The following is a 15,163-nucleotide window of genomic DNA, read 5'->3' as shown; positions in this document are numbered from 1 at the left end:
CAGGATCCCCCCCCCCCCTGCATTAGGGTATCTTAATGGCACTGGTAATGAAACACATTTTACCTTTGCAGTCATTTGATACAGCAACACCACCTGCTGGCTCTATAGCCACATTAACTGACATCCAATAAACAATAAAGGAGGCCACCACACAGGTGTTTTTGCCAGTGATTGATCAAGTTCAGCTACAAGTAATTTGCTTTTCTTCCATGGAAACAGTTTGAATTTTATTTCAGTAACGCCAGTATCAATTTGAAAAGGTTATTAAAAGGACTTACATAAGCACTGTGATTGAGATCATCAACCGGCTCCTCGAAACCTTTATTTAAAATTAATTATGTGAATGCTTTTGACCTATTTAGAGCTAGTCTTCTGTTCAAGTATTCAGCATTTTGTTTTCAATGAAATGGGAAGAACATGTGGTGATTTAATTGCCTTGCTTTCATAAACACAATTAAAACTCCATCACACAGAAGAGTAGATGTCCATGTGTACCACTCTCTTCTTCAAAGGTGATGAGTGCCTGTCCTCCCCGTAGAAGCCTAGTAGGTGTCTGTCGGATAACAAACAGTCCTCTGATTGGCTGAATGTCGTCATCCTTCTCCTCTTCATTTTGAGCCATGAACTTCACCTCTGTGTCTGGAATCTGGGCATAGATCTGGACAGGTGGAAGAATAAAATACACTGAGATACAGAACAATTAACTGGCACTCTATTAATGTTATACAGTATGGTTTAGTTTTTAGATATGTAAATGTATTTTTATACTTTTAAGATATAATTCATTATATTGTTAATAACCAAAATGCTGAAATGGATGCAGTGACGGATTGGTGAAGTTAGGGAAGACTTTCTTCATTTCCACCTTAAATTTCTGCTTAAGTCTTCTGGACTCGGCCCTCTTAGCCTCCAGTTCAGACTGACATTTCTTCAGTTTGTCCAGCAAATCCTGTCTAGTTTTACCACGCTTCAGGATTTCATCCTACGTGAAAGAATCAAGTGTAAAAATGTAACAAGTTGTACTTCTTCATTGCTTTCAGAAGCCTATAGATGTTACAGTGATGACAGTAACTGTACCTGTACTGCATTAATGCCTTGAGTTAATTCCTTCTGACACTTCTCTTGCTTTTCAGCAAAAGCCAACATCTCTTGCTGGGCCTTCGTCTTGGCTTCATCTTCTTCCAGTTTTTCCAATATCAGCCTGGCTTTTACATCATCAGCTTTCTCTGCTTTAGCCTTAAAGACACAACCGGAAAAGTTCAGAGGCAGTTAGTGCATTTACATTAAGTTTAAAAACACGGTAATATTTGGCAATACTCTGGTCCTCTTTGCTATTTTATAATTTATGGCCTCGTTTACTGGAAGAATTTAGGAATATATCTGTCTAAAAAGTGAACTTTCAAAAAAGTGAGCTCATGCACATTGGAAAAATAACAGGGGGATGCTCTTTTCCTATATCAATTCCTTATAAAAAAATTTGATTACACATGGTATCTGGATCATGTGTAATCATTAGAGATGGGCATGATCAATTGATGATCTGTAATAGATTAAGAATTTTGTATAACGTTAAATCTTATCAATCAAACGTTTGTATTAAATAGAGGTTGCGTTGTGTGCAAAGTAATTCATTTTACTATGGCAGCAGTGAGACATCTTACCAATGTGGGGTGATATTTGCTTATTGTTAGCAGTGTGATGAAGACTGTCACTGGTTGAGGATTACACATGGTAAAAGAGACACCAATAACACTCCCAAAATGGACTCACACAACACACTAGTAGCGAACCTAGGGGTCTGGCACTGGGCCAGCTCCAAGATGGTCCACAACATGCCATGGCACACAGCGCCAATGGTTGACGGGCGGCAGTAGCTCAGTCCATAGGGAACTGGTGGTTCGAGTCCCTGTGTGGACCATGAATGGAGCGCGGACTGGTGGCTGGAGAGGTGCCAGTTCATCTCCTGGGCACTGCCGAGGTGCTGTTGAGCAAGGCACCGAACCCCCAACTGCTCGGGGCACCGGTCACTGGCAGCCCCCTCGCTCTAACGTCTCTCCATAATTGCATGTACATAGATCTTGTTGCATGTGTGTGTATTTTGGGCCTGTGTGTGTGTGTGTAAAATGAAAAAAAAAAAATAAAATGACTGGCAGTAAATACAAATCCCGCCGTAATCTGTCCTAAGTTCGCCTATTTTACATTAACCGGCCTGAAAACCTCCTGAATTGACTAACGTTAATCAGACAGACAGCTATATAACGTCTGCGTTATATGGAAAAAGTCGGAGAGTTAGGTGATGTTTGTCCATTCATCTTACCGGAGAAGTAAGTAAAGGAGCCCACTCAGTGGTGACATTTCTTCCTTTCTCATTGAATCACCAGGTAATACAGAACTATGACAACAATCCCTTTCTCTGTCATTAATACACTGTTGTTTTAGTTTTACTCTGTGAAACAAAACAAACAGCCAAGGCTTTGTCCACCTCAGGTTAAATGAGGGTGAAAATGGACTGTCTTTCTCTCTCTGACACACACACACACACTCAGTGCATCTCTTGACATCATTCCGTCATCTTTCTGCAATCATTCTATTAATTAATATGGAAATATTACTTGTATTTCCTCAAATGTAATCAAATTTATTTTTATAAACTGAGTACGTATGTACCCTAAAAAAAATAAAAGCTAAAAATAAATGACACGTACACATATGGACTAGCCCGGTCCCACGGCTTGAAATTGTGGTCTATTCTTCTAATGGCCTGAAGCCATAACTCTCTTCTCTTCCTGTCCAGCTCTCTTGAGGGGAGCAGGGAAAATCTCATGTTAGTCTCTCAGATGAACAATATACCACGCAGAAACTCTTATTTTTTCTCCCCTATTCATGTGAGAAAAATAATGAATAGGTTAATGCATAGGGTATATTTGGGTCTTTTTAGCAACTTTCCCCATTGAGATTCTTCAGGGCTTTTTTTTCCTCACTCAGGACAAATTGAGGATACAAAATCAGTTGAGTTTTCTTCTGTTGCAGTTTGTTCAACCTTTTTTCATAAAATGACTGGACTAAAATCCAAGTGCTTTATCCAGACTTGGCAGGTTAAAGTTATGGCAGAGTTCTCCTCACCTTGTTATCGGTTTTTGATTTTTTTGTGATAGGCCTGTCTGTCCTAACAACAGCACTAGCAGTTGACTTGATGATGATGCGATGGTGTCCGACTTTTAATCAGTTCACATATAACAGGGCTGTATTCTAAATAAATTATCTATCGTATAGTTTACCTTTCAGGAAGGGCCAACGATTATCAGAACGACCTAGCTAAAACAGAGTTGTCACAAAAATGCATACTTTTGTTCACCAAATACAGACAAGCTTGACAGAGCAAACACACAGATGGATTAAGCTGCAGCTGGTTTCTATTACTGTTGATTTGTAGGAGAAAGAAATAGGAGGGGACATGTAGGCATTTGTTTACCTGCTGCTTTTTTTTTTTTGCTAACATCTCCCAGTTTGTCTTAGTAAATCGTTTTTTGCTAATCTAGACCAACAACTTACCGCTTTTATTTGGCAGAATAAACCAGCCCGTGTCAAAAGATATATTCTTCAGCTCCCTAAACCTGAAGGGGGTCTAGCACTCCCTAATTTCTGCCACTAATTCTGGGCCTGCGACATTAAAAAACTTTTATATTGGCTCCGCTCTGGGCTCATACTGAGATAACATCTTCTTCCTGCTCTTTGCATTCTACGATTTGCTCACAGCTTCCCATTACTGCCCATAAGGTCTCATCTAATCCGGTTGTCGCCAATACCATTAAAATTTGGATTCAGTTCAGGAAGCAGTACAGCTTGCAAAGGGCTTCTATCCTTGCCCCAGTTTTAAATAAGTATGCATTTCTCCCTTCCTGCACTGACCCTGCATTCAGCACATCAGGCTTCAAAACGCTTAATGACCTGTATGACAAAGGGGTTTTTGCGTCCTTTGCATCTATGTCAGACAAATACAGCTTGCCTAATAGACACTTTTTTTGGTACCTTCAAATGAGATATTTTATTCAAAAGCAACTCCCACATTTTCTGAAATGCCCCCTGAGGCTGAGATGGACCAATTCCTGTCTCTTAAGTACAACACAAATGACTGATATCTGTCATTTATAATAAGTTTGCTATTCTGAACCCAGTCCCCACTGTACCGCCTAAAATGCATGGGAATAGGATTTGGGGGTGTAACGGGTTTGGTTAGGACCCAATAGCAGCACAAATACAGGCAGGAATCGTTGGTAACAAACTTTATTGGCTTTGGTGCAGGGAATAATCAGAGTCACGGCGCTGCAGGTAGCCACAGAGGAGACTGGAGTTACACTCACTCTGAAGAGCTGAACCAGGTAACCACCAGTTAGCCACAGGAGTCGACAGGCAGAATCCAGAAGGGGACAGGCGAGGATCGTGGTCAGGGACGGAAGGCTGAGGTGATTTCCAGGAGATCGGTCAGGCAGGATAGTCGGAGGCAGGCTGGGTCGAAACCAGGAGATCAGGCAGAGTAATGCTGGAGAGTCTGGTGCAAGCATCGAGAACAATCTGGCAATGAGTGAGTGTGGAGTTGGGGTTTAAATGCAGCCAGAGCAGAGAGCACAGGTGAGTGGAGTTGGCTTGATGAGAGGGGTGTGTCTGGCAGATTCAAGCAGGTGCAGAGTGTGAGGCAGAGATGAGCTGTGACAGAACCCCTGCCTTAAGGGGCGACTCCTGGCAACCCAAAGAAACCAATGCAGAGCCGGGTGGGTGGAGGGGGTCCGGGGGAGGGTTAATATTCGTCAGAGACGTCCACCTCCATCCCCTCATCCCTGACTGTAGGGAATGCGTCATCTGCATCCGAGGGAGGGATGTAACTGGTTCTGGCGGGTTGATCGGGGTGACGCTGATGAAAGTCCCTGACGAGGTGGTGATCCAATATGTGTCTGGCAGGAACCCAGGATCTTTCCTCGGGGCCGTATCCCTCCCAATCCACCAGGAATTGGAGGCCCCTCCCACGTCGGCGGGACTGCAGGAGACGACGGGCCGTGTAGGTGAGGCCTCCGTCAATGAAACGAGGAGGTGGAGGAGGTGGGATGGCGGGGACCAGGGCACTCTCTCTGACCGGTTTGATTCTGGAGACGTGGAATGAACACGCATAGATCTGGGGAGTTTGAGTCTCACTGCTGCGGGATTGATGATCTTGATCACCTCGAAGGGACCAATGAAGCGAGGAGCCAGCTTCTTTGACTCCACCCTCAGGGGAAGGTCACGGGTGGAGAGCCAAACCTTTTGACCAAGCTGATATTCTGGAGCCTGGGAGCAGTTAGAGGCAGAGGCATAGCGTCCACCTCAACCACGAATTGTCGTTCGGTGTCAGACATTACGAGGATGGGGGCTGTTGTAAAACGTGTCTTCAGGGACCGGAAAGCCTCATTGGCGGCCGAAGACCACTGGAAGGGCACCTTGGAGGAGGTGAGGGCTGTGAGAGGGGCTGCCACCGTGCTGTACCCTCTGATGAACCTCCGGTAAAAGTTGGCAAAGCCCAGAAATCGTTGAAGCTGCTTACGGGAGTCTGGAGTGGGCCAGGAGGTGACAGCAGAGACCTTGGCAGAGTCCATCTGGATGGTCCCCTTCCCTATGACGTACCCCAGGAAGGAGACAGACGTAGCGTGGAATTCACACTTCTCAGCCTTTACAAAGAGAGAATTCTCCAGGAGGCGTTGGAGAACCCTCTTGACATGGTGGATGTGTTCGTCTATGGAACGGGAGAAGATCAGGATGTCGTCGAGGTAGACGAAGACAAACTTATTAAGCATGTCCCTGAGTACGTCATTCACCAGGGCCTGGAAGACAGCAGGAGCATTTGTGAGGCCAAAAGGCATCCCCAGGTACTCGTAGTGGCCGGTAGGGGTGTTGAATGCCGTCTTCCATTCGTCTCCCTCTCGGACCCGGACCAGGTGGTAGGCATTGCGTAGGTCGAGCTTTGTGAAGATGGTGGCTCCCTCCAGGAGCTCGAACGCTGAGGGGCAGGGGATAACGGTTCTTCACCGTAATGTCATTTAGTCCTCGATAATCAATACAGGGGCGGAGCGTCTTGTCCTTCTTAGCCACAAAGAAGAAACCCGCCCCTGCTGGAGATGATGAGGGTCAGATGATGCCTGCGGCCAAGGAGTCATTGATGTAGGTGTCCATGGCTACTGTCTCAGAGGCGGATATAGAGTACAGGCGACCCCTGGGTGGAACAGAACCAGGCTAGAGGTCAATGCCGCAGTCGTAGGGTCTATGTGGGGGAAGAGAGGTTGCCTTTGCTTTACTGAAGACCTCTCGGAAGTCTAGGTATTCAGCGGGGACCCCCGACATATCTGGAGCAGGTAGATGACTAAGGAGCAGTGGCTTGTTTAAGGTAGACTTGATGACACGTAGAGCTCCAACCTAGGATCGCCCCCGTGGTCCAGTCAATGTGTGGATTATGACGCCGGAGCCAAGGAAATCCCAGGAGGAGTGGATGACGAGGAGAGGGCAGGATATGGAACTGGATAGTCTCATGGTGGTTGCCAGACAGGAGCATGTGGATGGGCACTGTCTGGTGGGTGACAGTTCCCAGGAGGTGACCGTCCAGGGCATTGGCGGGAGCAGGAACTGGCAGGCGAATTCGACCAACGCCTAGCTGAAGTGCTAGGTTGTTGTCGATGATGTTAGCGTCTGAACCAGAGTCTATGAGTGTGGCAAGAGTCTGAGAGCCTTGGGGTAGCAGTAGTTGAACCTGGCACAGGGGACGTGAAGCAAAGGAGGGTTTAGAGGTGTGACTCACCAGGACCTCCTTCCTCACTGGTGAGCCTGACCTTTTACTGGACAGCTGGAACGAGGAGTCGGAAGCCCCTCCCCTCGTCCCTGATGTCTCTCTCGGTGTCTGGCTTGAATCCGTCTGTCCACACGGGAAGCCAGCTGATGTAGTCGGCCAGTCCAAGCAGGAAAGCGTCCACCTGAGCCGCCTGGTTCCACTCGCGCCGCCGAGCCCGGATGCGGAAGTCAATGGCGTAGTCAGTCACCGAGCAGCCTCCCTGTCTGAGACCCAGAAGACCCCCAGAAGCGTCGGGACCTCTGGATGCTACACCAAACACCTTGCGGAGCTCAGTGGAGAAGGCGTTGAAGGAGAGGCAAGCAGGTGTGTGGCGTTCCCACTCGGCTGTTCCCCACAGCCGAGCACGACCAGTCAGGTTATTTATCGTGAACGCCACCCTTGCTTGCTCGGAGGCGAAGGTGTGAGGTTGCAGAGCAAAGAGGATTGAACAGTTTGTGATGAATGGATTGCAACCCTCTGGATCCCCGGCGTAGCGTTCTGGGACTCCCACTCGAGGCTCAAGGACAGGACCAGGATATACCGGAGCTGGTGGAGGAATTAACTGGGCGAGTGCAACTGTGATTTGTTGAACCAGGGCGGATAGCGTGGCTAGCGCTTGCTCTTGGTTAGCTGCTGCTAACTGAATGTTAGCCGTGGTGGAGGCTAACATCACCTCTTGGTGCTGGAGCTGGGTCTCCACCAGGTCTAGGCGAGCCAGTGGATCCGGGTTGTGCGCTGGGTCCACACTCATGGCCAGATTGTACTGTAACGGGTTTGGTTAGGACCCAATAGCAGCACAAATACAGGCAGGAATCATTTGGTAACAAACTTTATTGGCTTTGGTGCAGGGAATAATCAGAGTCACGGCGCTGCAGGTAGCCACTGAGGAGACTGGAGTTACACTCACTCTGAAGAGCTGAACCAGGTAACCACCAGTTAGCCACAGGAGTCGTAAGGGAAGAATCCAGAAGGGGACAGGCGAGGATCGTGGTCAGGGACGGAAGGCTGAGGTGATTTCCAGGAGATCGGTCAGGCAGGATAGTCGGAGGCAGGCTGGGTCGAAACCGGGAGATCAGGCAGAGTAACGCTGGAGAGTCTGGTGCAAGCATCGAGAACAATCTGGCAATGAGTGAGTGTGGAGTTGGGGTTTAAATGCAGCCAGAGCAGAGAGCACAGGTGAGTGGAGTTGGCTTGATGAGAGGGGTGTGTCTGATTGGCAGATTGAAGCAGGTGCAGAGTGTGAGGCAGAGATGAGCTGTGACAGGGGGTAGACATTACTGAGGTCCAGTAGAGGGACATACTGAAACTGGTCCACACATCTTCGATTTGTGCCTATTACAGTGGAAGGTGCTTCACAGAGCCCTAAGATATACCCTAGTCACAGTGACGCTTGTAACCGCTGTAAGCAGTCCCAATCATGCACATATGTTCTGCACATGCCTGAAGCTTGCTGAATTTTGGTCCGATATATTTCAAACCCTCAAACAGGCTCTTAACCCAAATTTGGAACCCAATCCCTGACTGCTCTTTTTGGGCTTTCTCCGTCTAAAAATCTGCCAATTACTACACAACGTGTCGTGGCCTTTACCACCCTGCTCGCCAGACATAACATTCTCCTTAAATGAAAACGTTTCTCCACCAACTCACAACAGTTGGATACGTGAAGTTTTCTAATGTCTATGGTTAGAGAAGTTAATGTTCTCACAGAAGGGATCTTTGACAGCATTCCACAAAACTTGGGACCCACTGCTGGCTCTTATTAGTCATAGTCTTGTCGACTGTTATTCATGATGATGCTGAGGACACTTCCTAATGCTTGGAAGGACCCTCCCCCCATTTCTTCCCTTTTCTTTTTCTTGAATTACTTTATTTCTTTTTTTAGCTATAGTTTTTAATCTATTTGGTTTATTGTATCTTACTGATCTACTTATTTTATAAATTATTCAATTACTTAGTTGGTTACTGTGACCATGTCTTACATGCAGGGCCGGAGTGGTACTCATTTTCAGCCCTGGAGTTTCATACCTCAGACCGGCCCACTTTAGATCACGACCTATTATATTAAAATAATGTAATTATAACTTTACATGTTAAGCAAACAATAGCGCACTGTTCTCTAAAGCGTTGTAATTCCTACTGTAATTCTTACTATTACTAATGATCAAAAGTATAACGGGCCACTACTATCAGTGGGGCAAAGAAAGTGGTTTTATTGGAACTGATGCTTGCTTGTTCACACACTAGCTCACCTGATTCTTCCTCACCACTGGCTCCTGGCTCTGCCTCTGACTCTAAATCATAAAAATGTTCATAAATCTCGTCACAAATCTCCCCTTTTTCAAGTCAAAAATTCAAGTCAGTTTCATTATTGTAGTGCTGAATCCTCTATCATCATCAATTGCAATCTGGGTCCAATCAGCTCTCGTTTACATCTGCATGCAGTGTTTGTTTACAGCCTGCGCGCAACGTGATTCCCGGCCAAACGTTAGCGATTGGTTATGGCAGATCCAGAGTGGCACTGGGCAGATCCAATAGTTTTAAATTTCAACAGACACCTGCCTGCCAAGTTAGTTAAAGTCTATCAATTGAGTAGGTCCAGACTCTCTGTGCAAATGAAATGAAGTACGAGTCTGGTAGGACCAGGCTAGGTCTACACCATGCTCTTCATTATCTCATCTCATCTCATCTCATCTTCATCCGCTTATCCTGGATCAGGTCTCAGGGGCAGCAGCTTTAGCAGGGGACCCCAAACTTCCCTTTCCCGGGCCACATAAACCAGCTCTAACTGGGGGATCCTGAGGTGTTCCCAGGCCAGTGTGGAGATCTAATCTCTCCACCTGGTCCTGGGTCTTCCCAGAGGCCTCCTCCCAGCTGGACGTGCCTGGAACACCTCCCTAGGGAGGCGCCCAGGGTTCATCCTTACCAGATGATCCTGAACCACCTCAATATTCACTTAATGAGCAATCCTACCTGCACACTCTGGACCTGTGGGCTGATGGCTGGTGCTTGGTGATGCATCTTGTATCTGAAGGGCTACAAATCCCCTAAAGTTTGTGGCCAGTTATGTGGCGTTGCATCATAATATTATTGAAATTATGTAACGTTAGGTTAGACAGGCTATAAGAAATTATTATGCCAATTATTAGTAACATTCAGGGTTGCCGCGGTATGCGGTATTACCAGTGGTTGAGGCCAACACCGAGTTATTTTGTATTATTTTTTTCCAGTAATAAAAAAAAATCCGGTCTTGTGTGGAACGCGGAAGACCGTGTCCCAGTTTCATTGGCATGATCTAACAGACCGCCAGCTCCCTGATATGACCAGCGACAGCGGTAACAGCATACACGTGATCCCCACTCCACTCAGTGCCATGACTGAACACCGGCACAAAATAAATAAAAATAATAATTGAACACCGGCCCTCGCGGCCCAAAAGTCAGACCGGCCCACCGGGAATTGTCCCGGTCCTCCCGATTAGCCACTCCGGGCCTGCTTACATGGGTTGTTGGGAGGGATAGTGGGATTTATGTTGGGGTTTGTGTGTGTGTGTGTGTGTGTGTGTGTGTGTGTGTGTATGGATTTAAGAGGGTAACATATATGGGGACGGACTTGAAATAGAGAGGTGAATGTGTAAAGTTTAAGAAAAAAAGACCAAAAAAATAAATAAATACAATAGTCAACAACACACACAGTGACCATGAACATGACAAGATGGAGGCTCTGAAAGAACAGGCTCACCTGCAGTTTCATCACCGCCACAGAAATAAAGAAACAACTTACCACTATAAACAACATATCTCAAATCTTATGGAGTAAAACTTTAAATTAAACTTTTTTCAAAACAAAACCATATACGACAAATTGGATCTGACGGTGTTGGATAACACATAGCCTTTTTCGTATGACAGGTAACGGACTCCGTTCTGGTTCACGCACCAGAGTTTGAACCGGCTGGAGCATTTAAATCAAATATAACTGGGTGGAGTCAGAAATAGATTTGTCAAACCTTACTTTTTCACCATTTCAATCATTTCTTTTTAGGTGTGAAGCTAAAATGTGAAGAATGTGAAGTCTGAAAATAAATTTGTTCAATTTTCTAATCATTTAGGGTATTTTTATCGGGGGACAATTCATTCCCTTACCTTCCATGTCTCCAGATCTTTCTTGGCCTCCTCGAATTCACTGCTTACCTCCTCCAGACCACTATCCATCTGACAATACAGAATAACCCAGTTAACCAACAGGCTCTGAAGAACGAGCACACTTTTCGGAATCTTGAAAATCCGGAGGCTTACCTTTCCATTTATCATGCGGTTATCTGCCATGAGATGACGGGCGAAGACGAAACTCGGTTCACAAAGTAGCTTCTATTTAGCGCCTATCACAAATAAAGTCAGTCAATCCAATACAGTCAATCCTAATAGTAAAAAGGCCAGAGAAATTAGCTACAAGGTGTACCTATACTGTATTTCGTTGCTGGTTTATTTTCCTGTCGACGTGTCAAGTGAGAAGAGACAACACCCGCACCGAAGCTGCAGTCTCACCGAAAACAAAAGTGAAAGTTAGCTGTGACACTGCAGTCACGCACTGCGGTCAAGCCAGCCGACCCAGGTTTTTGCTGTACGTGTAGCCTATATACTAGCCATTACGGTAATAGCGTCTTAGAACTGGTTTCAAAATAAAAGCCTTCCTACATACCGAAGGACGGTCAATTAAATAAATTACTGCCGAAGGAAATGTACTGACGTTGTGATATGTACTTTCAAAATAAAAGCCCAACTAATTGACACATGTAAGCTAATGTCAATAGATTTTATTGGAATTTTGAACAAGGCTCTTTTTTCAGACACTAATTCGAAATCAGGGTAATATAACACAACTCCATAGTTTCACCAAGGATGTTTCAAAACATTATGATGTGTAGTTTCAAAGTAAAAGCCCACAAAATGTTCAATTATGAGATGAGAATTTGGATTCGATTTTAAAGGAAACGCCCTGTTATCACTGACTAATTCCACTTCCGGGTTATAGTTCATGACCCCCAAGGGTCACCCAGGACGTTTCTAGACATTCTGATGCATAGACTGTATAATGAATGGACTGAGCAACCGGGTCTGAAAAAGGAAACCAACCCATAGTGCCTTAAGCCTGTATTCTAGCCAGTGGCCGGCAGGGGGCGATACGTGGGTTGCAGAAGACATTCGGTCGCATTCAAGTCAACGGTGAAAATGATCAACTTCTAACTTGCTCCGTGGCTACAATAAGCCAGTTACAGAAGTTTTTATTGTCTCTATCCTTAGTTTGATGCCTTTTACAAAACTCACTGGTGTTAATTTTTTTTCAAATTCGGTCCCAGTTTGAGTGAAATAGACGATAAAGCAAGGGATGCATTGAGGGGCGTAGATGACGTGTGATTGAAAGATCTCAGAGAGCTTGACTCTCAAACCTAAATTCATTTATGCTCACCAGGCTCTGTTAATGTTGTGAGCTCACTACAGTTTTTGCAATTTATTTATTATTCTCTGTCCTTAATGTGCACAATACTGTTATTCATTCAATTCAATTTTTAATTAGATTTAATTTATAGTGCCAAATCATAACAAAAGTTATCTCAGGACACTTTACAGAGTAGGTATAGACCACACTCTATGACTTATTTAAGATTAACATAGACCCAACAATTCCCCCGTAGAGTACGGTGGCAACGAAAACCTTCCCTATAACAGGCAGGAACGTCGGACAGACCCAGCTCTGTGGAGGACGGCCATCTGTCTTGACTGGTTGGGGAGGAAGAAAGGGAGAGAGAAAGATAGAAAGACAGAGACAGACAAAAGACAGCGAGACAGACACATTTCCAGAGATGCAAGCAACCAAAAAGTAACAGTAACTATAATAATATCTATAGTAATGTGAATATGACTCATATGTTATGGCAGTTAATACAGCAGAATAGTAGGAACAAGCACATCTAAGGTGATAGAATATGAAAATGATAATAATTATGACAAACATGATCAATGATGAGTAGCGGCAACAGCAGCTACGATACAGCAAGACATACCACTGATGGTGTTTTTATGGCTACAAATTTTATAATTTATAATACTAGTGACAGTATATATGACTAATAGTTATAGAAGTAGCAGGAAGCATCATGCAGGACCAAGGCAGCAGACACCACCACGATCAGCAGAGACCTGCGAGACATGAAAGCACAAACAACTCCGGGAAAGTTGAATCAGTAACATGCATTGATGAGACATGAATGAGACAGACAGAGAGGAGAGAAGGTCAGAGTATTAGGAAAAGTATTATCCCGCGGCAGACTAGGCTTATAGCAGCATCATTAGGCAGAACAAACTAAGCTTTAAAAATAACAACATAGCTGAGGGCTCGTAAGCCCTAGCTGTAAACTTTATCAAAAAGGAAAGTTTTAAGTTAACTCTTAAATATGGGGACAGTGTCTGCCTCCCGAATAACACTAGGGAGTTGGTTCCACAGAAGAGGAGCTTGGTAGCTGAAGGCTCTGCCTCCCATTCTATTTTTGGAGACTCTAGGACCAACAAGTAGCCCTGCATTCACAGAGTGCAGTGGTCTAGTCGGGTTATATGGTACTATGAGCTCTTTAAGATACGACAGAGCCTGACCAATAAGAGCTTTATAGGTAAGGAGAAGGATTTTAAATTATAGGCTAATACAGGAGAAATATGTTCTCTTCGGTTTGTTTTAGTCAGTACACGAGCTGCAGCATTTTGGACCAACTGTAGACTCTTAACAGACTTATTGGAGCAGGCTGATAATAAGGCGTTGCAGTAGTCCAGCCTAGAAGTAACAAATGCATGGACTAGTTTTTCTGCATCTTTCTGAGTAACAATGTTCCTAATTTTCGCAATTTTATGCAGGTGAAAATATGCATTCCTTGTTGTTAATTTTATGTGAGAATTGAAGGACATATCCTTGTCAAAAATAACACCCAGATTCCTTACTGTGGTGCTGGAGGATAACACAACATCATCCAGAGTAACAATATCTTTAGCTATTGAGTTTCGGATGCCTTTGGGGCCAAGTACAATAACTTCAGTTTTTTCTGAGTTTAACATCAGAAAATTGCAGGTCATCCAGCTTTTTATTTCCTTAATGCACATTTGAAGTTTATCTAACTGATAGGTTTCTTCTGGTTTGACCGACAAATATAATTGTGTATCATCCATGAAAATTTATGGAGTGCTTCCTTATAATATTTCCTAAGGGAAGCATATATAAGGTGAATAGAATCGGTCTGAGGACAGAACCCTGTGGGATTCCATGACTGACTTTAGTGTGCATAGAGGATTTTTGTCGTTAACATGTACAAACTGAGATCTATCTGATCAATAAGACTGTGATTTTACAGTACTGAATGTATTGACATTAATTACAGAATACTCTTGCTTGGTTAATCACAAGACACATTTCTATAATGTTGATAACAGGTACAATACCGTATAAAGAGAATTGTAACTGATTACAAATTGTGGCATTGTCTGATTGCAATACTGTACATGTTGCTAATGTTAAAATTCATAACAGATCTGCACCATAAAAAACATCAACAAACTTTTGGCAAGACCTTCATAAGAACTTTTATTACACAATAAAAATCTGAATTCATTTCTACAATTATATTATCCATGTAAACCCTGTAAAGATAATACATATATGTGTACAGAAGAATGTAATACATAATTAATGCAGTGCAAAATTTACATTCAAGTGTATCTATGTAAAAATACATATAGCAAATACAAAAAATATGCAGTATGTCAGCTCCCTCAATGCCAAGGCTGTTCCCCTGTTCTCTGTAGCTCTGTCAGCCCATCACCAGGCATAGTCTCTTATAATCCACACACTGGCTGAATGGACAGAAAAGTGTGTAATGGTGAGAAATGGATCATATTGTAGGCTGTAGAGGAAAAGCCTTAGATATAAAAAATAAAATGTCTGCTGTACTGTTTTACATTAAATAGCAATAGAAATGTTACTTATTACTCACATAGAGCGGGTTTACATGCCATGGTGACTGTCACACTGTTTTTATTCCTGAAACAGAAAAGATTAATATAAATGGCTTCTTAGTTAAATATCTTTAATGTCTTTAACAATATTAATAATGCAGTTGAAAGGCCTTATAAAAAGTGTACAAACTTTAATTCTTAACACACATAATGCTGAGCTGTACTTCAGACAGCATTCTATGGTGTTAACTAGTTAAATTAGCTCATTTCATCTGCTGATATCCTGAGTCTTGAACAAACATAACATCATTATCCAACCGTA

General features: G+C 44.0%; 1 protein-coding gene across 2 annotated transcripts in view; it reads right to left on the bottom strand.

The window, feature by feature from the left end:
• Positions 1–11,403, bottom strand: part of nmi (N-myc (and STAT) interactor) — a 58,348-nt gene extending 46,945 nt beyond the window's left edge. The window contains exons 1-6 of one of the 2 annotated variants that reach the window (XM_083924926.1): positions 11,306–11,403; positions 11,143–11,225; positions 10,990–11,058; positions 1,078–1,236; positions 866–982; positions 496–658 (exon numbers count right to left, since the gene is read on the bottom strand). In XM_083924926.1, coding sequence (XP_083781052.1) covers positions 496–658; positions 866–982; positions 1,078–1,236; positions 10,990–11,058; positions 11,143–11,172 — 538 coding nt within the window. In that variant the 5' untranslated portion in view covers positions 11,173–11,225; positions 11,306–11,403. Of the gene's footprint in view, positions 1–495; positions 659–865; positions 983–1,077; positions 1,237–10,989; positions 11,059–11,142 lie in introns of both variants that reach the window. The other variant, XM_083924927.1, reaches the window with a different exon arrangement.
• Positions 11,404–15,163: the final 3,760 nt, after the last annotated feature.

This window comes from Echiichthys vipera (genome assembly GCF_963691815.1).
Source record: "Echiichthys vipera genome assembly, chromosome: 12".
NCBI lineage: Eukaryota > Metazoa > Chordata > Actinopteri > Perciformes > Trachinidae > Echiichthys > Echiichthys vipera.
This window is presented reverse-complemented; position numbering and strand designations above follow the sequence as displayed.